Source organism: Phyllobates terribilis, unplaced genomic scaffold (genome assembly GCF_046119375.1).
Source record: "Phyllobates terribilis strain yellow unplaced genomic scaffold, ASM4611937v1 Scaffold_12__6_contigs__length_324123572, whole genome shotgun sequence".
Classification (NCBI taxonomy): domain Eukaryota; kingdom Metazoa; phylum Chordata; class Amphibia; order Anura; family Dendrobatidae; genus Phyllobates; species Phyllobates terribilis.
Window position 1 is genome coordinate 290,873,301 of NW_027362772.1, and position 25,947 is coordinate 290,899,247.

Below are 25,947 nucleotides of genomic sequence, written 5' to 3' on the forward strand. Positions count from 1 at the left end.
TATAAAGAAGAGTAATCAGAAATGTGGTTTCCCAAAGAATGACATGGGCATCCCATGATTGTTAAGACATATCATACATGCTGGTAGGAAAGGGGGCAACTCTTCCTAAGAATTATTATAGTGCTAACGATTTCTATGACTTACCCCAATTCATAAAATAGTTTTCATCAATATTCTAACGTGTTTTAAATGTTGCAAAAATGTTTGCATGACTTGTAGGGGTGCACAAATGTTGCAACTTTTGGCAACTTTTACTTTTGGACAGCTTTGCCAACTTTCAAAATTTGGATCGAACTTGGCAAGAAGGGGGCATGTTCAAGGGCAGCTGACAAATTTATCATAATGTCATCCACTAAAAGGGGTGTGAAGTACAACGGAAATATACCGGAGTACATTTGTTGCAGAGGCAGAGGACATCTGAAAGATGCACCAAATTCATGTTCATCTCTTACCTCAACATAGACCTCATCACTTTCTACGTTTCCAGCCTTCAAGACATAATTTATTTTTCCTATTTTGCAGCTGATGGCCACCGGTAATCCAGATCTGCGATGAGCATCCTCTCCATATATTTGCAGGTATAATGTCGCTTGCTCCTCTGTAGCACAGACATAATGTCACCAAACTCCACAATGTGGATACATTAATAATAATTTACATTCCTTATATTATGGCTACTCTTCAGTTTTATCGGGTTTCTGAACCTTTTTTTTACTGTAAGTATAGGCTAGTCTGCAGCTGTATGCCTGTCGTATGCATCGTAAATCATAGAATCATAGAATGGTAGAGTTGGAAGGGACCTCTGGGTCATCTGGTCCAACCCCCTGCTCAAAGCAGAATTCACTAAATCAACGGAATCCATTACGATTAATTTGGATCTATTTCAAAACAGATCTGTGAATTATGACTCCCAACTCAAGAGGATGGGTGATAACTTGCTGTTCATTGGAAGCCTGACCCACCAAATCCTGAGAAAGGGTCTCTAAAGTCCCGGTTTAAATGTATCAATGGCCGTGCATGCCCACCATCACTCTGTTAATTGTCTCTGGGACTGCCAAAATAACCGAACGCTGTATTTCCCACTCAAGGTAAATAATAGAAGCTATTGCATACCTACGGTATCCTGGAGCGGTTCAAAAATGGCATGGGAGTTTTCTGGGTGGACGATCAACAGTTCGTCTAGTTCATTTTTAATTGTCCATGGAAATCCATTTTGCCTACCGGCACTCATTTTGAAGGCATCACATTCATCTGTAATTACAGAACAAAAATGGATTCTAAAATTCAACCTATGATCTGTTCGCGTTACATCAGAAGTACAGATTTATATACTAACAAATACAAATAGTTTACAAGACAATGCTCTTAATGTGGCTATACTTCTCCGAATCACAATGTCTGCATGTTTCTGTCCCCAACTACGGCATAATCTATAGAAGGGATCTAATGAAACCATTAAATAATGCAATTGTAAATGGTGGTCAACTCTATGGCTTCGATTCATAAAGACCTCCAATCTCCTCACCGGTCTTGATGAGGGGGTGTGGTGGAGTCAGACGCTTCTTAATCGTGAAGACGGACTGGAGTGAGGTTTCTAGCGGAATCTCTCGTTTTGAATTAGATATGACTTGGCTTCATGTCCCCGCCGCGCTCTCATTCTTCTCCAGCTTTGCCAGCTCTGTGGCTCCGATTCATCAAGATCTCTGACTTCCTCACCAGTCTTCATTGGGCCTGATGGATTCAGATGTTCCTTATTCATGAAGAGCGACTGGAGTGTGGTTTCTGGCTTAGGGAATCTCTCGTCATGAATTAGACGTGCTCCTCCCGCCAAGACTCCGTCGAAATAGGTGGAAACGACAAAAGTTGCAAAATTTTCGTGCACCTTTGAGCTGATCCAAAATTTTTCAATTTTTCAAAGTTTTTACACAACCTTTTGGGGAAAAAAGCTTTGATGAATTAGGGCCATAAGCGTCAACATATTAAATCTTAAACCCAGTGAGCCCACCCAATGTTAATTAAAGAGTTATTGATATGGTCTGGTTTCCTTTAGCCTGTTAATGGCACAGATCTTGACTCAATACTAGTGATGAGCGAGCATGCTCGCTACTGCTCGGTGCTCGCCCGAGCAGTATTATTTCTGGGGTTGCTCGGTCGGAGCTCGGGTCCCCTCCCTGAATGTTTGGCGCTCTTTACAGAGCCAATGAACATGCAGGGATTGTCTGCCACTCACTGTAATGCCGCAGCCATGTTGGTTGTGGCATTACAGTGATTGGCTGGCCACACAGCATCATCAGATCTATATCAGACCTGGCGCCGCCATGCTCGTCACAGTCACTCCAGAATCAGACAGTGTAGGGAGAGGTGCTGCTGAGCTAGTGAGAGATTTACTTGTTTCTAGTTAGTGTAGGTGTACCAAACTATATTAGAGACACATATCCATCTCAACAAACAGTCCTCAACTAATCCATCTGCAGAGATATCAGGCAGGCAGTTTATATAGGCAGGCAGGGTATATAGCAGACTGCAGTGCATATAGCACAAGAGGCTCCATTCCAGTTTTGTCTGCTGCTGGTGCTGTTAGATATTTCTAGACGTAGGCCCAGGTCTCAGGGGCCAGGAATAATTTTTTTTTGGATCTTAATCTTCATTATTTGCTTAAAAAGCAATCCAGAGAACACTGTTTTTCTGCTTCATTTGCTTGTTGGCACTGCAGAATACAGCCAGGTCCTTTCCATATTACAGCGCTAAAAATCCAGCTATTTAAAACTGTGGTTTGTCCGTCACACGGATCATATAATTGATCACAGCATAATTGCGCTGAAAATATTGCCATTTCTGGCCTCCATTAAAAATTTGTTTCAGTGTGTCAGTGAAGCTATTGACACCAGTTTGCTGTTCGAAACAGTTACCTACAGGCCAGGTATTTAAAACTGTGTTTTCTCCGTCACACGGATCACATATAAGTTCGCTCCAAATTCAGCCATTTGTAGTACGCGTTGAAGATATTGTCCTCCATTTAAAATGGGCAAGGCATGTGGCAAGGGACCGGGAACTGCACGTGATGGTGACGGTGCATGCAGAGGCCGAAGCCGTGGGCAAGCTGAAATTGTGCCCCAACAAACACCCACATCTTCTCGCTCGACCTTCCTGTCCCAATTAATAGGGGACTGCAGAACACCGCTATTGAACACAGAGCAGTGTGAAAAGGTTATTGGTTGGATAGCAGATAATGCTTCCAGTCACTTAGCCACCACCACCACACGGTCAAGTCTCAGTAGCCGTGAGTCTGGACCGCATATTCCTCACCCTGAACTTCCTTCCTCCCACCATGCCGAGTGCCCAGAGACAACTGATCCCACACTTGGATACTCCGAAGAGCTGTTCACTTTTCCATTTATAAATTTGGGCCTCTTGACCGGTCCACTTGAAGCGGGGCAAGAGGAGATCGCATGTAGCGATGCCCAAATATTTGAGCAGCCACGGTCACATGAAGGCGACGGTGGGAAAGTGTCACAAGAGGTGGACGGTGATGAGACACAATTGCCAGAAAGTCAGAGGAGGACCAGGGTGCGGAAGTGGAAGACGAGGTGGTGGATGATATAGTAACTGATCCAACCTGGCAGGAGGAGATGCAGAGCAAGGACAGCAGCACACAGGGGGAGGGAGGCAGAGCACCGCAGCAGGCAGGAAGAAGCAGTGTGGTGGCTGCAGACAGAAGGCAGGCAACCGTTCTCCATAACACCAACACAAAGAAAGTTGCCAGTACAACTGTTAGGTCTTCCCGAGTCTGGTAGTTTTTTAAAGGCTCTGCCGATAACCCCAAAAAGGCCATTTGCACCACCTGCCAGGCCAGCATCAGCAGGGGTAGCAAAACAGCCTGACCACCACCACCATGATCAGGCACATGACAGCAAAGCACCCGACTTTGTGGGCCGAACCCCAGGGTCCAGGAACAGTGTCTGCGGGTGGCACCACTGCTTCTTCCGCTATTGTGCGTGCAAGCCAATTCCCTGTCCATGGTGCATTCGAAGATGCCTCCTGCCCTGCACTTGACGTTGCACACTCTCAAGTACCAGCATCAGGAAGCACATCAACGTCCTTGTCCCAGCACAGCGTTCAGTTGTCCATACCCCAGTCCTTGGAATGCAATCGCAAATCCACGCCCAACGCCCCACAGGCCACACTACTAAATTCCCACATTTCGCGACTGCTTGCGCTCGAAATGTTGACTTTTAGGCTCGTGGCGATGGAAGCATTCCACAACCTGATGGCGGCGGCCATCCCTCGGTACTCGGTCCCCAGCCGCCACTATTTCTCCCAGTGTGCCATCCCCGCATTACCCGGAGCTGCCGGATCTGCTTGCTAAAGTACGCCGCCTGTGTGCCCATTTTAGAATGTCATCTACTGCTTCCGCCGCCCTTGTCGTGTTTCAGCAGCGTTTGCAGCTTCCGGCTCACAGACTGGTGTGTGATGTCTCCACGCGTTGGAGCTCTACACTGCAGATGTTGGGAAGGATTTGTGAGCAGAAGAGTTGTTGAGTACCAGCATCAACAAGGCCGTCGGTATTCAGTTCAGACTCCACACATAATACCTCAGGAGTGGACATGGATGTCAGACATATGTACCATCCTCCAAAACTTTGAGGACTCCACCAAGATGGCGAGCGGTGATGACGCCATAATTAGTGTCACCATCCCGCCTCTCTGTCTTCTGAAACGCTCTCTGCTCACAATCAAAGAGGATGCATTGCTGGTGGAGCACGATGAGATGGAGCAAGGAACCATACAGGGTGATTACATACAGCCCAGCCTCATCTCATCCCAATGTGGATTGGGTGACAATGAGAAAGAGGAGGAGGAGGAAGAACAGGAGCTAGTTTCATGCACTATAGACGGTACTACCTGCACAATTGTCATACCGTCTGTTCAGCGTGGATGGCCTGAGGACAGAGAGGAGGAGGAGAGCATTGTCACTCATCCTCTTGGTGAAGACACAGAAGTCTTGCCTGTTAGCAGTCTGGCACGCATGGCTGAGTTTATGATAGGCAGCCTTTCCCATGACCCTCGCGTTCTCAAAATTTTGGGTGACAGTCAATACTGGCTGGTGACGCTTCTAGACCCACGCTACAAGGAGAACTTTATATCTCTTATTCCTGAGGTGGACAGATCTACAAAAATGGGGCAGTACCAGAAGGCCCTTGTTGCGGTACTATTAAAAAAATTCCCATCTGAAAACGCTGGCAGCAGAGGTCACAGTTCGTTAGACAACCAAGGACTACAGGTGAGAGAGACACAACTCGATTCCAGCAGAGGTAGGGGAACACTGTCCAAGTTCTGGGAGAATTTTCTCAGCCCCTCCCATCGCACAGGCCTTGAGGCGCAGGGTACTCTCAGAAGGAGTGCAAAGTTTGGGAAGATGCTGAGTGAGTACCTTGCCGACCGTACCAACGTCCTCCATAATTCCTCTGTGCCTTATAATTATTGAGTATCCAAGCTGGATACGTGGAATGAACTGGCTCTCTATGCTTTGGAGGTCCTGGCCTGCCCTGCCGTCTGCATTGTATCAGAGCAGGTTTTTAGTGCCACTGGTGGAATTATAACTGATAAGCGCATCCGCCTGTCAATTAAAATGCTGACAGGCTGACCCTTATAAAAATGAACAAGGGCTGGATTGGGTCAGACTTCTCAGCACCACCAAATGATAGCAGCGTAACATAAACTGAAATCCATTGTCTTTTTTGGGAGGTGTATTCCCATGCACCTCTTCACACCCACACATGGGTATACGCTTCCTGATTTTGGCTATTTGCTCTTGTCCTCCTCCTTCTCCTCATCCTCATCCTCCACCACCATATCACCAGGGTGACCGTGGACCGTGATGCAACACCCACATAATTTTTTTAAAGGGTGTTTATGATGCCTGTAAAAAAAATTGTTATACATTAATGTTCATGTGTACCCTCCCAGGGGTAAATGTTTGTCAGCCCATACACTTAGTGCATGGGCATTACAAGTATAGGAGACCCGCTCCAATCTAATGGGAACATTTTTCATGAGGACCTATACATCTCTTCCAAGGGGCATTGGAGTGCCTTCCAATTTTTGGCAGCCCTTGCATTCACTGTATAGGCAAACATAATGGGAGACCCATTTCCTAATAATGAAAATATTTTTTCATGAGGCCCTCTACGTCTCTTCCAAGGGGCATTGGAGTGCCTCCAAATTTTTGGCAATCCTTGCATTTACTGCATAGGCAAACACAATGGGAGACCCACTTCCTAATAATGAGAATATTGATTTTCAGGAGGCCCTCTGACCTCCACGTCTTTTCCAAGGGGCATTGGAGTGCCTCCAAATTTTTGGCAACCCTTGCATTCACTGCATAGGCAAACACAATGGGAGACCCATTTCCTAATAGTGGGAACATTGTTTTCAGGAGGCCCTCCTCTACGTCTCTTCCAAGGGACATTGTAGTAGGTCCAAATTTTTGGCAGTCCTTACATTCACTGCATAGGCAAACAGTATGGGAGACCCACTTCCTGATAATGGGAACATTGTTTTTAGGAGGCCCTCCTCTAAGTCTCTTCAAAGGGGTATTGGGGTGTGTCCAAATTTTGGGCAGCCCTGCCACTCACTGCATACGCAATAACAGTATAGGAGACCCACTCTTTAGTAATGGGATCAACAAAGCATAGCCGGCTGATGGCTCTCTAAGAATAGTGAGGGCCGACTGCTGGCCCTTTAAGAATAGTAAAGGCCGCCTGATGGCCCTATAAAAATAGGCTTTGTGATTTTCAGAGTCCCTCCTTCATAAATGAAACAGGATGTGTGTGATCATGTCTCATACACCACATGGCCATATAAAGTTGTAAAAATTACATTTCCCGGTGAATGCATTTGTCACGGTTGAAAGCAATGCAAAAATGCAAAAACGCATCAAAAACGCTATGTGTGAACATAGCCCAAGGTGTGGAGAAGTATTTTTGCTTTTGATTATTTATTTTGCCTTATATACAAGTCATTACCCTGGAAAGGATGTTCTTTAACATATTTCCAGGGAAAATCCATTTTGGTTTTGTTTTTGTATGTTTTATTGTGAGTCCGTAAAAGTGGCGTAATACTCTGAGAACCTTGTTGACAGCAGTGACATGGGAGTCAGAAATGCTTCCAGGGGTCTTCCCCATGCTATTCTTATGCCATTTGAGCACTGTTCCCATCGATTTGGGCAATTTTTAGGCCCTCTGCAGACCGCCGGGGGGAGCTGCCTGAAAAATGATTGCGTTTCCCATAGACTTACATTGGGCTCGTTGCTCGGGTCGAGCACCAGAGTATTCCAATGTGCTCGACCCGAGCAACGAGCACCCAAGCATTTGAGTGCTCACTCATCACTACTCAATACCAATAGCTATAACTGGAAACTCATACTCATAACTTTTCAAAGTTGGCATCAGGGAGAAGTTTAATGTCATGGAAATATTTAGCCCTTTCCACGCTCCTGTTAGAGGCCAAACCCTTACCTGAACCTCTCTTTGCCAACACGCCTATTTCTTTTACCTCCTTAACAAACCTCTACAGCATTTTTTCCACGCCTGCATCAGACTTTTGCACGTTTCTTTTCTGCTGAGATTAACTGGGAAGGCGAGTCTCAGTACTTTTCTTCTGGTGTAAACAGCCACAGGATCTGATATAGTTCTTGCACTACCATTGTGGTTTGTTCTATATTTTACACTCACCAATTCAGGTCTACGCCATTCTCCCAAAAACGGTGCAATTATGGGTCATGTTCAGAAATGTCAATCGCTTTTCTGTGTGAATTACCAACTGAGCTGAAGCAAAGAAACAAGGGTTTTTCCCTGAAATCTATGAGGCTTCCTGTAATTGTAGTCTTTATAGTGCATGATAAAACCACATCTTTGCAGCTCTCCAGTGTTCGGAGCTCTAATTCTTGACTTTAGAGCAGAAGTTTCAAATTAGTGAAATTCTCTATTAACTAAATAAGAATACTGAGGAGGTCTACATCAACCCCCCTAAATAACCTAGACCTCCAGGAATGTCTTTATTACCCCTCGGATGCCCTAGACCACCAACCTAAAGGGTATATATAAATCTAGTACAGACATGTTTTGTGTTTCGTTTCAGCATGGGTATGTAGCTTCTCGAAATAAGCCTGAAATCATATTACCAGATAAATGTAGTTTCATTTGCAGAACATAATCTACAATAAATGAAAAAAGAAGATATAAAAACACATAAAGAATTCATAGTAGTACAGTTAACATACTGTAAGACTGTATGGGGAACTTATTGGAATTGGTGTTGCTATTACATGGGCAAATTTCTGCCCATATCTAGCGCTCATTTAAACGTTTATTTATGCAGGCCAATACAAACAGTGCTGGGGTACAACGATTGATAATATGATCATTATGAACCCAAACAGCAGGCGTGTTGTCATTCTATTCCCATATAGCAGACGTTGTCATTCTATTCCCATACAGCAGCCATGTTGTCATTCTGTCTCCATACAGCAGGCATGTTGTCTTTCTGTCCCCATACAGCAGACATGTTGTTGTTCTGTCCCCATACAGCAGGCATGTTGTTGTTCTGTCCCCATACAGCAGGCATGTTGTTGTTCCTTCACCATACAGCAGCCATATTGTTGTTCTGTCCCCATACAGCAGTCATGTTGTCATTCTGTCCCCATACAGCCAGCAGACATGTTGTCTTTCTGTCCCCATACAGCAGACATGTTGTTGTTCTGTCCCCATACAGCAGACATGTTGTTGTTCTGTCCCCAAACAGCAGGCATGTTGTTGTTCCTTCACCATACAGCAGTCATATTGTTGTTCTGTCCCCATACAGCAGTCATGTTGTCATTCTGTCCCCATACAGCCAGCAGACATGTTGTCGTTCTGTCCCCATACAGCAGTCATGTTCTTGTTCTGTCCCCATACAGCAGACATGTTTCGTTCTGTCCCCATACAGCACACATGTTGTTCTTCTGTCCCCATACAGCAGACATGTTGTCTTTCTGTCCCCATACAGCAGACATGTTGTTGTTATGTCCCAATATAGCAGGCATGTTGTTGTTCTGTCCCCATACAGCAGGCATGTTGTCGTTCTGTCCCCATACAGCAGACATGTTGTCTTTCTATCCCCATACAGTAGCCATGTTGTCAATCTGTCCTCATACAGCAGACATGTTGTCGTTCTGTCCCCATACAGTAGGCATGTTGTCGTTCTGTCCCCATACAGCAGACATGTTGTTGTTATGTCCCCATACAGCAGACATGTTGTTGTTCTGTCCCCATACAGCAGACATGTTGTCTTTCTGTCCACATACAGAAGACATGTTGTCTTTCTGTCCCCATACAGCAGACATGTTGTTGTTATGTCCCCATATAGCAGGCATGTTGTCGTTCTGTCCCCATACAGCAGGCATGTTGTCGTTCTGTCCCCATACAGCAGACAAGTTGTCGTTCTGTCCCCATACAGCAGAAATATTGTCATTCTGTCCCTATACAGCAGACATGTTGTAGTTCTGTCCCCATATAGCAGAAATATTGTCGTTCTGTCCCCATACAGCAGGCATGTTGTTGTTCCTTCACCATACAGCAGCCATATTGTTGTTCTGTCCCCATACAGCAGTCATGTTTTCATTCTGCCCCCATACAGCCAGCAGACATATTGTCGTTCTGTCCCCATACAGCAGTCATGTTGTTGTTCTGACCCCCTACAGCAGACATGTTTCGTTCTGTCCCCATACAGCGGACATGTTGTTGTTCTGTCCCCATACAGCAGACATGTTGTCTTTCTGTCCCCATACAGCAGACATGTTGTCTTTTTGTCCCCATACAGCAGAGATGTTGTTGTTATGTCCCAATATAGCAGGCATGTTGTCGTTCTGTCCCCATACAGTAGGCATGTTGTTGTTCTGTCCCCATACAGCACCCATGTTGTCGATCTGTCCTAATACAGCAGACATGTTGTCGTTCTGTTCTCATACAGCAGACATGTTGTCGTTTCTGTCCCCATACAGCAGACATGTCATTCTGTCCCCATATAGCAGAAATATTGTCGTTCTGTCCCCATACAGCAGACATGTTGTCGTTCTGTCCCCATACTGCAGGCATGTTGTCGTTCTGACCCCATACAGCAGAAACGTTGTCGTTTTGTCCTCATACATCAGACAAGTTGTTGTTTCTGTCCCATACAGCAGACATGTCATTCTGTCCCCATATAGCAGAAATATTGTCGTTCTGTCCCCATACAGCAGATATGTTGTCGTTCTGTCCCCATACAGCAGGCATGTTGTCGTTCTGACCCCATACAGCAGAAATGTTGTCGTTTTGTCCTCATACAGCAGACAAATTGTTGTTCTGTCCCCATACAGCAGACATGTTGTCTTTCTGTCCACATACAGCAGACATGTTGTCTTTCTGTCCCCATACAGCAGACATGTTGTTGTTATGTCCCCATATAGCAGGCATGTTGTCGTTTTGTCCCCATACAGCAGGCATGTTGTCGTTCTGTCCCCATACAGCAGGATTGTTGTCACTCTGTTCCCATACAGCAGACATGTTGTTGTTATGTCCCCATACAGCAGGCATGTTGTTGTTCCTTCACCACATCAGCCATATTGTTGTTCTGTCCCCATACAGCAGACATGTTGTCGTTCTGTCCCCATACAGCCAGCAGACATGTTGTCGTTCTGTGCCCATACAGCAAACATGTTGTCATTCTGTCCCACACAGCAGCCATGTTGTTGTTCTGTCCCCATACAGCAGCCATGTTGTTGTTCTGACCCCATACAGCAGACATGTTGTTATTCTGTCCCCATACAGCAGACATGTTGTCGTTCTGTCCCCACACAGCAGCCATGTTGTCGTTCTGTCCCCATACAGCAGGCATGTTGTCGTTCTGACCCCATACAGCAGAAATGTTGTCGTTTTGTCCTCATACAGCAGACAAGTTGTTGTTCTGTCCCCATACAGCAGCCATGTTGTCGTTCTGACCCCATACAGCAGACATGTTGTTATTCTGTCCCCATACAGCAGACATGTTGTCGTTCTGTCCCCATACAGCAGGCATGTTGTCGTTCTGACCCCATACAGCAGAAATGTTGTCGTTTTGTCCTCATACAGCAGACAAGTTGTTGTTCTGTCCCCATACAGCAGACATGTTGTCTTTCTGTTCACATACAGCAGACATGTTGTCTTTCTGTCCCCATACAGCAGACATGTTGTTGTTATGTCCCCATACAGCAGGCATGTTGTTGTTCTGTCCCCATACAGCAGGCATGTTGTCGTTCTGTCCCCGTTACAGCAGACATGTTGTAGTTCTGTCCCCATACAGCAGAAATGTTGTCATTCTGTCCTTATATAGCAGACATGTTGTCTTTCTGTCCCCATATAGCAGAAATATTGTCGTTGTGTCCCCATACAGCAGGCATGTCATTGTTCTGTCCCCATACAGCAGGCATGTTATCGTTCTGTCCCCATACAGCAGACATGTTGTTGTTTTGTCCCCATACAGCAGGATTGTTGTCACTCTGTTCCCATACAGCAGACATGTTGTTATGTCCCCATACAGCAGGCATGTTGTTGTTCCTTCACCACATCAGCCATATTGTTGTTCTGTCCCCATACAGCAGACATGTTGTCGTTCTGTCCCCATACAGCCATCAGACATGTTGTCGTTCTGTCCCCATACAGCAAACATGTGGTCATTCTGTCCCACACAGCAGCTATTTTGTCATTCTGTCCCCATACAGCAGCCATGTTGTCGTTCTGTCCCCATACAGCAGACATTTTGTCGTTCTGTCCCTATACAGAAGACATGTTGTCGTTCTGTCCCCATACAGCAGACTTGTTGTTGTTCTGTCCCGATACAGCAGATATGTTGTTGTTCTGTCCCCACAAAGCAGGCATGTTGTCGTTCCGTCCTCAAACAGCAGTCATGTTGTCGTTCTGTCCCCGTTACAGCAGACATGTTGTAGTTCTGTCCCCATACAGCAGAAATGTTGTCATTCTGTCCCTATACAGCAGACATGTTGTCTTTCTGTCCCCATATTGCAGAAATATTGTCGTTCTGTCCCCATACAGCAGGCACGTCATTGTTCTGTCCCCATACAGCAGGCATGTTATCGTTCTGTCCCCATACAGCAGACATGTTGTTGTTTTGTCCCCATACAGCAGGATTGTTGTCACTCTGTTCCCATACAGCAGACATGTTGTTATGTCCCCATACAGCAGGCATGTTGTTGTTCCTTCACCACATCAGCCATATTGTTGTTCTGTCCCCATACAGCAGACATGTTGTCGTTCTGTCCCCATACAGTCATCAGACATGTTGTCGTTCTGTCCCCATACAGCAAACATGTGGTCATTCTGTCCCACACAGCAGCCATTTTGTCGTTCTGTCCCCATACAGCAGCCATGTTGTCGTTCTGTCCCCATACAGCAGACATTTTGTCGTTCTGTCCCTATACAGAAGACATGTTGTCGTTCTGTCCCCATACAGCAGACTTGTTGTTGTTCTGTCCCCATACAGCAGATATGTTGTTGTTCTGTCCCCACAAAGCAGGCATGTTGTCGTTCCGTCCTCAAACAGCAGTCATGTTGTTGTTCTGTCCCCATAAAGCAGACATGTTGTCGTTCTGTCCCCATAAAGCAAACATGTAGGCGTTCTTTCCCAATACAGTAGACATGTGTTTGTTGTGTCCTCATACGGCAGACATGTTGTTGTTCTGTCCCCATACAGCAGGCATGTTGTTGTTCTGTCCTCATACAGTAGATATGTTGTCATTCTGTCCCCATACAGCAGCCATGTTGTCGTTCTGTCCCCATACGGCAGACATGTTGTCGTTCTCTCCCTATACAGAAGACATATTGTCGTTCTATCCCCATACAGCAAACATGTTGTCATTCTGTCCCCACACAGCAGCCATGTTGTCATTCTGTCCCCATACAGCAGCCATGTTGTCGTTCTGTCCCCATACTGCAGACATCTTGTCGTTCTGTCCCGATAAAGCAGGCGTGTTGTCGTTCTGTCCCCATAAAGCAGACATGTTGATGTTCTGTCCCAATATAGTAAACATGTGTTCGTTGTGTCCTCATACAGCAGACATGTTGTCTTTCTGTCCCCATATAGCAGAAATATTGTCGTTCTGTCCCCATACAGCAGGCACGTCATTGTTCTGTCCCCATACAGCAGGCATGTTATCGTTCTGTCCCCATACAGCAGACATGTTGTTGTTTTGTCCCCATACAGCAGGATTATTGTCACTCTGTTCCCATACAGCAGACATGTTGTTATGTCCCCATACAGCAGGCATGTTGTTGTTCCTTCACCACATCAGCCATATTGTTGTTCTGTCCCCATACAGCAGACATGTTGTCGTTCTGTCCCCATACAGTCATCAGACATGTTGTCGTTCTGTCCCCATACAGCAAACATGTGGTCATTCTGTCCCACACAGCAGCCATTTTGTCGTTCTGTCCCCATACAGCAGCCATGTTGTCGTTCTGTCCCCATACAGCAGACATTTTGTCGTTCTGTCCCTATACAGAAGACATGTTGTCGTTCTGTCCCCATACAGCAGACTTGTTGTTGTTCTGTCCCCATACAGCAGATATGTTGTTGTTCTGTCCCCACAAAGCAGGCATGTTGTCGTTCCGTCCTCAAACAGCAGTCATGTTGTTGTTCTGTCCCCATAAAGCAGACATGTTGTCGTTCTGTCCCCATAAAGCAAACATGTAGGCGTTCTTTCCCAATACAGTAGACATGTGTTTGTTGTGTCCTCATACGGCAGACATGTTGTTGTTCTGTCCCCATACAGCAGGCATGTTGTTGTTCTGTCCTCATACAGTAGAAATGTTGTCATTCTGTCCCCATACAGCAGCCATGTTGTCGTTCTGTCCCCATACGGCAGACATGTTGTCGTTCTCTCCCTATACAGAAGACATATTGTCGTTCTATCCCCATACAGCAAACATGTTGTCATTCTGTCCCCACACAGCAGCCATGTTGTCATTCTGTCCCCATACAGCAGCCATGTTGTCGTTCTGTCCCCATACTGCAGACATCTTGTCGTTCTGTCCCGATAAAGCAGGCGTGTTGTCGTTCTGTCCCCATAAAGCAGACATGTTGATGTTCTGTCCCAATATAGTAAACATGTGTTCGTTGTGTCCTCATACAGCAGACATGTTGTCTTTCTGTCCCCATATAGCAGAAATATTGTCGTTCTGTCCCCATACAGCAGGCACGTCATTGTTCTGTCCCCATACAGCAGGCATGTTATCGTTCTGTCCCCATACAGCAGACATGTTGTTGTTTTGTCCCCATACAGCAGGATTGTTGTCACTCTGTTCCCATACAGCAGACATGTTGTTATGTCCCCATACAGCAGGCATGTTGTTGTTCCTTCACCACATCAGCCATATTGTTGTTCTGTCCCCATACAGCAGACATGTTGTCGTTCTGTCCCCATACAGTCATCAGACATGTTGTCGTTCTGTCCCCATACAGCAAACATGTGGTCATTCTGTCCCACACAGCAGCCATTTTGTCGTTCTGTCCCCATACAGCAGCCATGTTGTCGTTCTGTCCCCATACAGCAGACATTTTGTCGTTCTGTCCCTATACAGAAGACATGTTGTCGTTCTGTCCCCATACAGCAGACTTGTTGTTGTTCTGTCCCCATACAGCAGATATGTTGTTGTTCTGTCCCCACAAAGCAGGCATGTTGTCGTTCCGTCCTCAAACAGCAGTCATGTTGTCGTTCTGTCCCCATAAAGCAGACATGTTGTCGTTCTGTCCCCATAAAGCAAACATGTAGGCGTTCTTTCCCAATACAGTAGACATGTGTTTGTTGTGTCCTCATACGGCAGACATGTTGTTGTTCTGTCCCCATACAGCAGGCATGTTGTTGTTCTGTCCTCATACAGTAGATATGTTGTCGTTCTGTCCCCATACAGCAGCCATGTTGTCGTTCTGTCCCCATACGGCAGACATGTTGTCGTTCTCTCCCTATACAGAAGACATATTGTCGTTCTATCCCCATACAGCAAACATGTTGTCATTCTGTCCCCACACAGCAGCCATGTTGTCATTCTGTCCCCATACAGCAGCCATGTTGTCGTTCTGTCCCCATACTGCAGACATCTTGTCGTTCTGTCCCGATAAAGCAGGCGTGTTGTCGTTCTGTCCCCATAAAGCAGACATGTTGATGTTCTGTCCCAATACAGTAAACATGTGTTCGTTGTGTCCTCATACAGCAGACATGTTGTTGTTCTGTCCCCATACAGCAGGCATGTTGTTATACTGCCCTCATACAGCAGATATGTTGTCGTTCTGTCCCCATACAGCAGACATGTTGTTATTCTGTCCCCATACAGCAGACATGTTGTCGTTCTGTCCCCACACAGCAGCCATGTTGTCATTCTGTCCCCATACAGCAGCCATGTTGTCATTCTGTCCCCATACAGCAGCCATATTGTCTTTCTGTCCCCATACAGCAGCCATGTTGTCTTTCTGTCCCCATACTGCATGATTTTTTAACAATTTCCCACATAAGGTAAATAATAGAAGCTATTGCATACCTACAGTATTCTGGACCAGTTCAAAAATGGCATGGGAGTTTTCTGGGTCGACCATCAACAATTCATCTAGGTCATTTTTAATGATCTGTGGAAATCCATTTTGCCTACCGGCACTCATTTTGCAGGCATCAAATTCATCTATAATTACAGAACAAAAATGGATGCTAAAACTCAACCTATGATCTGTTTGCATTACATCAGAAGTACCAATTTATATACTAATAAACAGTTTACAAGACAATGCTCTTAATGTGGTTATACTTCTCCATACCACAATGAAACCAGAAGTTTACATACAGATGACAGCAGAAGTTTATATACAATTGAAACAAGAAGTTTACATACAGTGAGTACGGAAAGTATTTAGATCCCTTTACATTTTTCATTCTTTGCTTCATTGCAGCCATTTGGTAAATTCTAAAAAGTTCATTTTTTTCTCATTAAAGTGCACCCCATCTTGACTGACAAAAAACAGAAATGTAGAATTTTTTGCAAATTTATTAAAAAAGAAAAACTGAAATATCACATGGTCATAAGTATTTAGACCCTTTGCTCAGACACTCATATTTAAGTCACAGGCTATCCATTTCCTTGTGATTCTCCTTGAGTTGGTTCTGCTCCTTCATTGGAATCCAGCTGTGTTTAATAATACTGATAGGACTTGATCTTGAAAGGTACACACCCGTCTATATAAGACCTCACAGCTCACAGTGCATATCAGACCAAATGAGAATCATGAGCTCAAAGGAACTGCCAAAGGAGCTCAGAGACAGAATTGTGGCAAGGCACAGATCTGGCCAAGGTTACAAAAGAATTTCTGCATTACTCAAGGTTCCTAAGAGCACAGTGGCCTCCATAATCCTTAAATGGAATAAGTTTGGGACCACCAGAAGTCTTCCTAGACCTGGCCGTCCAGCCAGACTGAGCAATCGCGAGCGCCAGAGATGCTATAGGGAGATGGGAGAAAGTTCCACAAGCCAACTACCACTGTAGCCCTCCACCAGTTGGGCCTTTATGGCAGAGTGGCCCGATGGAAGCCTCTCCTCAGTGCAAGACATATGAAAGCCCGCATAGAGTTTGCTCAAAAACACATGAAGGACTCCCAGACTATGAGAAATAAGATTCTCTGGTCTGATGAGACAAAGATAGAACTTTTTGGTGCTAATTCTAAGCGGTATTTGTGGAGAAAACCAGGCACTGCTCATCACCTGCCCAATACAATCCCAACAGTGAAACATGGTGGTGGCAGCATCATGCTATGGGGGTGTTTTTCAGCTGCAGGTACAGGACAACTGGTTGCAATTGAAGGAAACATGAATGCGGCAAAGTACAGAGATATCCTTGATGAAAACCTCTTCCAGAGTGCTCTGGACCTCAGACTTGGCCGAAGGTTCACCTTCCAATAACACAATGACCCTAAGCACACAGCTAAAATAACAAAGGAGTGGCTTCAGAACAACTCTGTGACCATTCTTGACTGGCCCAGCCAGAACCCTGACCTAAACCCAATTGAGCATCTCTGGAGAGACCTGAAAATGGCTGTCCACCAACGTTCACCATCCAACCTGATGGAACTGGAAATCCCCAAATCCAGGTGTGAAAAACTTGTTGCATCATTCCCAGGAAGACTCATGGCTGTACTAGCTCAAAAGGGTGCTTCTACTCTATACTGAGCAAACGGTCTGAATACTTATGACTAGTGTTGAGGTAAGCTCATGTCCAATGAACTCAGCTGACCTCATGCACATCACTGACAGCGTGGGAAAATTCTCACGCTGAAGCGCTGAGTGCAGGAGAATTTTCCCACGCTGTCAGTGATGTGCATGAGGTGAGCCGAGTTCATTGGACATGAACTCGGCTCATCTGGATGCCGTCACAGAGAGACACTGAGGAGTGCAAGCATGCCTGCGCTTCTCAGTGTCTGCGGGATGACAGGCTGAATGGCAGCGTTCTGCTGCGGTCCAGCCTGTCATCTCGATGTAGCAGAGCTGAAGCTGTCGTGGGAACCATGGAAAGGTAAGGATGATGTTGCTTTATTATTTTTCTTTTATTGCAGGAGATCGTTGGCTTCAGCTGGAATGGGCGTGGTGGTAAGTATGGTTTAATTTAGAACAATAAAGAATTGTGTCTTTATTTCAATTAAAGGACTTTATTCTGGGTGTTTGTGTTTTTTTTTAACTTTAACTATGGGGTTAGTAATGGGGGTGTCTTATAGACGCCTCTCCATTACTAACCTGGGCTTGATGTCAGCTGGTATTATAAGCTGACATCAACCCCAGCCCTATTACCCCACTGCCACCGCTACAGGGCAGTGGGAAGAGCGAGGCTAAGTGCCAGAATTGGCGCATCCTATGGATGCGCCATTTCTGGGGCGGCTGATGGCTGGTGTTTCTAGCCTGGGAGGGGGCCAATATTCATGGCACCCTTCCTGGGCTATTAATATCAGCCCGCAGCTGTCTGCCTAGCCTTTGCTAGCTATTAAATTAGGGGGGACCCCACGTCATTTTTTTAGGGGGGTCCCCCATTTTAATAGCTAGTAAAGGCTAGGTATTCCGCTGGGGGCTGATATTAGTAGCCTGGGAAGCCCCGTGGGTATTACCCCCTTCCCAGGCTTCAAACATCTGCCGCAGCTGTCTGCTTAACCTCTGCTAGAGCCTAAAATTACGGGGAACCCCACGCCAATTTTTTTTTTAATAAATCCTTTATTTTAACACTAAATGACAAGTACAGTAATCAACACTGTCACTGTACTTCATATATATGTGACTGACATGTTTCTATCTATCTAATCTATGTGTGATGCTCTATTCCTTCTATTCTAAATTGTCGGGTACCGCTGCTGAATTGCCGGCCGGCTTTTTTAAAGAGACGGTGCATGAAAACACTATTATTTTTTTAATAAATCCTTTACACTAAATGACAAGTACAGTAAGCAACACTGTCACTGTACTTCATATATATGTGACTGACATGTTTCTATCTATCTAATCTATGTGTGAAGCTCTATTCTTTCTGTTGTAAATTGTCGGGTACCGGTGTATGCCGCTGATGAATTGCCGGCTTTTCGCGTAATACATTCTACATTATTCTTAGTTGTTTTCCTTCATGTAGAATTAACCTACAAGGAAAGAAAGGGTTTATTTTCATTCCGATATTTGTGTCCCATTGACTTGCATTGGTTTCCGGTATCGGAATCGGTGATATCCGATACTTTTTAGGTATCGGTCCGATCCAATCCGATACGATATTTCCTGATATCGGAAGGTATCGCTCAACACTACTTATGACTATGTGATATTTCAGTTTTTCTTTTTTAATAAATTTTCAAAAATTTTTACATTTCTGTTTTTTTCATTCAAGATGGGGTGCAGAGTGTACTTTAATGAGAAAAAAAAATGAACTTTTTAGAATTTACCAAATGGCTGCAATGAAACAAAGAGTGAAAAATTTAAAGGGGTCTGAATACTTTCCGTACCCACTGTAGTTCTTGAACAACCATTGTGGTTTGTTCTACATTTTCCACTCACCAATTCAGGTCTACGCCATCCTCCCAATAACGCTACAATTATGGGTCATGTTCAAACAAGTCAATCGCTTTTCTGTGTGAATTACTATTTGAGCTGAAGCAAAGAAACAAGGGTTTTTCCCTGAAATCTATGAGCCTTCCTGTAATTGTAGTCTTTATACAGTGATGCTCACCATTATTGGCACCACTTCATTTTTTCATAGACTGTACAATATCTTTAGAAATAAATGGAAATGCACCAAAGTTGTATCTTCAGGATTTTTTAATTAGTGGTCCAAAGTAATACAACAGTAAAACATTGTTTTTCAACTTCTATGTTGCAATTTCAAAGAAGAAATAGAATAAATAGCATTTGTAGCAATAAAGGCACCCCTTATTAATACTTGGTTGCACACCCTTTGTCATTGCTGACAGGCTACAAACATTTCTTGTAGCCATCTATAAGCTTCTTGCACTTCTCAGCTGGAATTTTCTCCTACTTTTCCTTTGGAGTTTGTTCAAGCTCTTGAATGTTTGCAGGGTTCTTTTTCCCAATGGCAGATTTCAGCTCACCTCAAAGATTTTCCATGGGACTGAGGTCAGGACTCATTGCTAGCGATTTTAAAATAGTCCATTTTTTCTTTTTCTATCATCCCTGTGTACTTTTGGATGTGTGCTTTGGGTCATTGTCTTGCTGGAGGACCCATGATCTTCGACTCAAATCAAGCTTCTTACACTGGGTAGGACATTTCGCTCTAAAATCTCTTGATAATTTTCTGATTTCATGATTCCTGTGATACAGTCAAGGCCTCCAGTACCAGACGCAGCAAAGCAACCCCACAGCATTATGGATCGTCCACCATGCTTAACTTTTGGTAAGGTGTTCTTTTCCTTTTAAGCTTCATTGCGCCTTCTGTAAACAAACTGCTGCTTTGCATTGCCAGAAAGCTCTATTTTTGTTTCATTGGTCCACAGAACATTTTCCCAGAAGGATTGTGGTTTGTCAAGGTACTCTTTGGCAAAAATCAGTCGTTCCTTTTTATGTATTTTCTTCAGCAATGGTTTCTTCCTTGGCCCTTGCCCATAAATCTCTGCTTGGTTTAGTGTGTGGCATATGGTACTTGTTAAAACCATGACCTCGGACTGTTCCAGGATGGCCTTCAAGCTTTCGGATGTTTGACGTGGTGTTTTTTCCACCATTTTTTCCACTGCGAAGACATCTCTTGTCTATTTTCTTCTTTCCCCCACGTCCAGGGAGGTTCTTGACAGTTCAATGCATGACAAACTTGTTAATAACATTGTGCACTGTTGAAACTAGGAATACCAAGGTTTTTGGAGATAGCCTTATACCCTTTGGAAGTCTTGTGTTTGCTAATAATAGCAGTTCTGATATCCTCAGATAGCTCCTTTGTCTTCACCATTGTGACAAAGGAACAGGGCCTACCATGTGACTTTTTAAAACACTGAAGTCATTCATTGGCTAATTCATGTCACATGTTCACCAACAATTAATCACAGGAGAATCTCTTTTGTGATTTACCACAGGTGAGTCAAAATGTGTCTCCATACTAAATTAATGTAAAGGGTGCCAATACCAGTGACACAGGAAGCTTTAGGTTTTTCCATTTTTCCCTCCCATTGTTTTTTTGTTTAAAATTATTGTTTATCATTTGCTCTTTTTTTATTTAACACGAGTCTCTATACAAAAAACTGTTTCACTTGATTCATTAGTTTCAGGAGATATTCCACATTATGTATTTAAACTTCATGGGTGCCAATAACAATGAGCAGGACTGTATTGCATGATAAAATCACATCTTTGCAGCTCTCCAGTGTTCGGAGCTCTGATTCTTGACTTTAACTGTCAGAGCTGAAGTTTCAAATTAGTGAAATTCTCTAGAAGAATATTTAGATTTGAGAGTCCTCAGTGGTTGATACCTTTTAATGGCTAACTGAAAAGATGGTAACAAATTGCAAGCTTTCGAGACTACTCAGGTCTCTTCATCAGGCATAGTATAAGACAAAATCTGAAGAGTCACATATTTATACACAATAAGACACACAAGAAAAAAAAATGCAATAGGTAAGACAGGTGATCAAAAGCAGAGTTATTATGGAAGAGATAAACTGTTCTGGCTATAAATATTTTAGCATTTAATAGATAAGGAGTGTGAAGGTTTTATTGTCCTGTGTCCAGTGTTGTGATGACCTCACAGGTCTGAGAGTCTGAGGAACACATTCCTTAGTTGATGTAGAATGACATAAATCCATGCGACACATTCATTCCTGCTCTGAAAGTGTTAAAGGTCATCATCAGTTTATATTCTAAGACTCTTCTTTCTCTTTGAGATTTAAAGTTACCTTTTAATACTAGTAATTTCATATCTTTTATGCTGTGATCAGGGGAACAAAAATGCTTGGCTACAGGTAGATCTATTTTTTCTTCTTTTATTGTGTGGCGATGATGATTCATCCTTGTTCTAAGTTTTTGCCCTGTCTTCACTACATACAGACCCCCAGCTGGACATTTGGTACATATAATTAAGTACACTACATTAGATGTGATTCAGCTGAACGTACCTGGGATCTTATAGTCCTGATGTGAATTGGGAATCTTTATCTTGTCTGTGGTCATTATAAACGGACAGGTTTTGCATTTTTTCTGGTTGCAAGGAAAGGTACCTGTAGCTGGAGGAGATGACAGAAAGCTTCTGACAATGATGCTTCTTAGACTTGGGGGCTGCCTGAAACACAGAAGTGGGGGGTCTGGAAATATGGATTGTAATCGGGCATCTTTTTGTAGTAAGGGTTGTAGTTTCCGTGCAGCTCTTCTTAGCGCCTCCAGATTTGGATTGTAGGTGACTACTAGAGGCACCCAACAAAGAAATCATCATTAAACCTGCTGACAAGGGTGGTGCAATAGTCATGATGAACACATCAGACTACATGAAGGAAGCAAACAGACAACTGGTGGACACCCGCTACTACAAAAAACTGGAGACTGACCCTACACAGGACTATTACAAGGAACTAAATAAGTTGGTATCGTGTCTTCCTGAAGAATCCATAAGAGCCGATGACCTGATAGCAGAGAGTCCAAGATTAGGGACATTCTATATGCTCCCCAAAATCCACAAATCTGGAAATCCAGGAAGACCAATTATTTCATGTGTGGGCACCCTTACTGAGCAATTTTCTGGATGGGTAGAGTGTGTTCTTAAACCCCTGGTAAAGAGTACACCCAGCTACATTCAGGACACGACTGACCTACTGAATAAACTATCAGCAGTAGGTCCTCTACCAGAAGGAACCATCCTGGCCACCATGGATGTGGAATCTTTGTATTCTAATATCCCACACAAGGATGGATTAAATGCCTGCAAAATCTTCATAGAAAATACAGGAATTGTTGCTGATTCTGTGGTCAAACTTACAGAATTCATCCTCACCCACAATTACTTTGAATTTAATAACAACATATATCTACTGGAAACTGGTACAGCGATGGGAAGTAAAATGGCTCCACAGTACGCAAATCTTTTCATGGCCAAGCTTGAAAGTGACTTTCTGTCCTCATGTCCCATCAGGCCTCTTGCCTACTATCATTTCATTGACGATATTTTAATCATCTGGACCGGGTCTGAGCAACAGCTGAAGACGTTCCATGAACACTTTAATCGATTTCATCCCACCATCAACCTAACACTCAACTACTCCTGTACTGAAATTAACTTTTTGGACACCATCATCAAGCTACAGAACAATGAAATAGAGACATCCTTGTACCGGAAACCAATCGACCGTCCTACATACCTTAAATGGGACAGTTTCCATCCAAAACACATAAAAACTCTATTGTTTACAGCCAAGCCATCAGATACAATTGGATATGTTCCAACCAGATGGATAGAGACAAACACCTTGATGGCCTCAGAAAGACCTTTTTGAAACAGGGCTACCATCCAAGAACAATTGAGAACCAGATTACAAGAGCCACCAGAATATCAAGGAATCATCTCCTACATTACAAAACCAAACAAGAAAACAACCGGGTGCCTCTAGTAGTCACCTACAATTCAAATCTGGAGGCGCTAAGAAGAGCTGCACGGAAACTACAACCCTTACTACAAAAAGATGCCCGATTACAATCCATATTTCCAGACCCCCCACTTCTGTGTTTCAGGCAGCCCCCAAATCTAAGAAGCATCATTGTCAGAAGTTCCCTGTCATCTCCTCCAGCTACAGGTACCTTTCCTTGCAACCAGAAAAAATGCAAAACCTGTCCGTTTATAATGACCACAGACAAGATAAAGATTCCCAATTCACATCAGGACTATAAGATCCCAGGTACGTTCAGCTGTATCACATCTAATGTAGTGTACTTAATTATATGTACCAAATGTCCAGCTGGGGGTCTTTATGTAGGGGAGACAGGGCAAAAACTTAGAACAAGGATGAATCATCATCGCCACACAATAAAAGAAGAAAAAATAGATCTACCTGTAGCCAAGCATTTTTGTTCCCCTGATCACAGCATAAAAGATATGAAATTACTGGTATTGAAAGGTAACTTTAAATCTCAAAGAGAAAGAAGAGTCTTAGAATATAAACTGATGATGACCTTTAACACTTTCAGAGCAGGAATGAATGTGTCGCATGGATTTATGTCATTATACATCAACTAAGGAATGTGTTCCTCAGACTCTCAGACCTGTGAGGTCATCACAACACTGGACACAGGACAATAAAACCTTCACACTCCTTATCTATTAAATGCTAAAATATTTATAGCCAGAACTGTTTATCTCTTCCATAATAACTCTGCTTTTCATCACCTGTCTTACCTATTGCATTTTTTTTTCTTGTGTGTCTTATTGTGTATAAATATGTGACTCTTCAGATTTTGTCTTATACTATGCCTGATGAAGAGACCTGAGTAGTCTCGAAAGCTTGCAATTTGTTACCATCTTTTCAGTTAGCCATTAAAAGGTATCAACCACTGAGGACTCTCAAATCTAAATATTCTTCTATCTACTGGCTAACACGGTACAAGAATATATATTTTCTGAAATTCTCTATTAACTAAATAAGACTTCTGGGGAGGTCTACATCAACCCCCCTAAATAACCTAGACCTCAAGGAATGTCTTTATTACCCCTTTGATGTCCTAGACCACCAGGCTAAAGGGTATACATAAATCTAGTACAGACATGTTTCATTTCAGCATGGGTATGTAACTTCTAGAAATAAGCTTGAAATCATATTACCAGGTGATTGTAGTTTCATTTGCAGAACATAATCTACAATAAATGAAAAAAGAAGATATAAAAACACATAAAGAATTCATAGTAGTAAAGTTAACATACTATAAGACTGTATGGGGAACTTATTGGAATTTGTGTTGCTATCTTGGTCTTTCATTGTAATGTGGAAAATGCTATGTTAGCAAGCCATGACGGGTCTGTAGCTTCATGGAGTCTTAAGTTCTATTACATGGGCAAATTTCTGTCCAAATATAGTGCTCATATAAACGTTCATTCACAGTTCCAATACAAACTGTGCATGGGTGCAACAATCAATAATATGAGATCGTTATGAACCCACACAGCAGACATGGTGTCGTTCTGCCCCGATACAGCAGACATATTGTCGTTCTGTCCCCATACAGCAGACATGTTGTCGTTCTGTCCCCATACAGCAAGCATGTTGTCGTTCTGTCCCCTTACAGCAGACATGTTGTCATTCTGTCCCCATACAGCAGCCATGTTGTCGTTCTGTCCCTTGTGAGGCAGTGACGGGATCGTATACGAGGGACGTTATATATCCCCCAGAATGTGTACAGAGACCTATTAAACCCATTGGAGTGCATTGCAGTTGTAGCACCCTGAGGATTCGGCTGCTACAGGAGTATTGCACCTCAACCCAGAGGTGTGATATTCCACTCCCGGGTAAGGATGGAGTGTGGAACTGAGCTCGGTAGGCTGCATGCACTACACACATCCCATTTCCGGGGAACAGGCCGACGGTACTCCCACTTAGAAATGTGCAGGTACGACCGAGTCTGTTCCTGGCTGGAGTGGGAGGGGGGTGGTACATCCCATGTAGTGTAGGGGCAGATAGGGGGAGCAGCCTGGGTAAAGATAGGAGCTCATTGGGTGCTGGTCACCTGAGCTCACACATAGAGGGTGTATATAAGGTGGGCACCAACTAAGATCAGGGTCAGATGCAGAGGATCAGATGCAGAGAGTCAGTCAGCTGCAGAGAACAAGTCAGGAGCAGAGGAGAGAAGAAAGACAAAGACCCAGAGTGAGAGAGGAGAAAAGAGAGAGACCCAGAGCACAGAAGAGAAGGACTCTGAGATCCCAACTCAAAGCACCGGGTGAAGAGTCGGCATCAGGGTACCGGAACCCAAGCTGGTGGGGGTAAAAACATTCCCCAGCCAGAGACCGGAGACCGTGGGCAGCGTCTGCCACGGTCACCCATCACATCCACCCCGAAGGCACACCACATGAAGGGTCAGGGAACCCAAGGCCAAGGGTGTCCCAACAGAAGGCCCGAGGGAGCTGGACCTAGGTGGATTACTGGTGGGGACGGCCAGAGAACGGGACAGAAAGAGAGCTCAGGGCCACGCTCCGGACTTGTTTGGGGGTTGGCTGGATCCAGGACCTGGTGGACGCAGCACGGCTCGGGTGGTCACTAGCAGCTGGAGTGACCAGTACAACATCTGCAGTAAGTAAACACCCTTAACTGCACAACCCGACTCTGTCTTCACTGCCGTCTGCACTACACCACCACAACCCCCATCCTCTGCGCCTGTCCCCTCTGAGGCTATACCCCTCCC

General features: G+C 44.2%; 1 protein-coding gene across 7 annotated transcripts in view; it reads right to left on the bottom strand.

The window, feature by feature from the left end:
- IL18 (interleukin 18) overlaps positions 1-25,947 on the bottom strand; it is a 59,180-nt gene that overhangs the window by 20,058 nt on the left and 13,175 nt on the right. For 4 of the 7 annotated variants that reach the window (XM_073657172.1, XM_073657174.1, XM_073657171.1 and 1 more), the window contains 5 exons: positions 24,374-24,406; positions 15,602-15,739; positions 8,182-8,214; positions 1,114-1,251; positions 453-598 (listed from right to left, as the gene is read on the bottom strand). In XM_073657172.1, coding sequence (XP_073513273.1) covers positions 453-598; positions 1,114-1,251; positions 8,182-8,214; positions 15,602-15,739; positions 24,374-24,406 — 488 coding nt within the window. The remainder of the gene's footprint in view (positions 1-452; positions 599-1,113; positions 1,252-8,181; positions 8,215-15,601; positions 15,740-24,373; positions 24,407-25,947) is intronic. The other 3 variants (XM_073657177.1, XM_073657178.1, XM_073657175.1) reach the window with 2 other exon arrangements.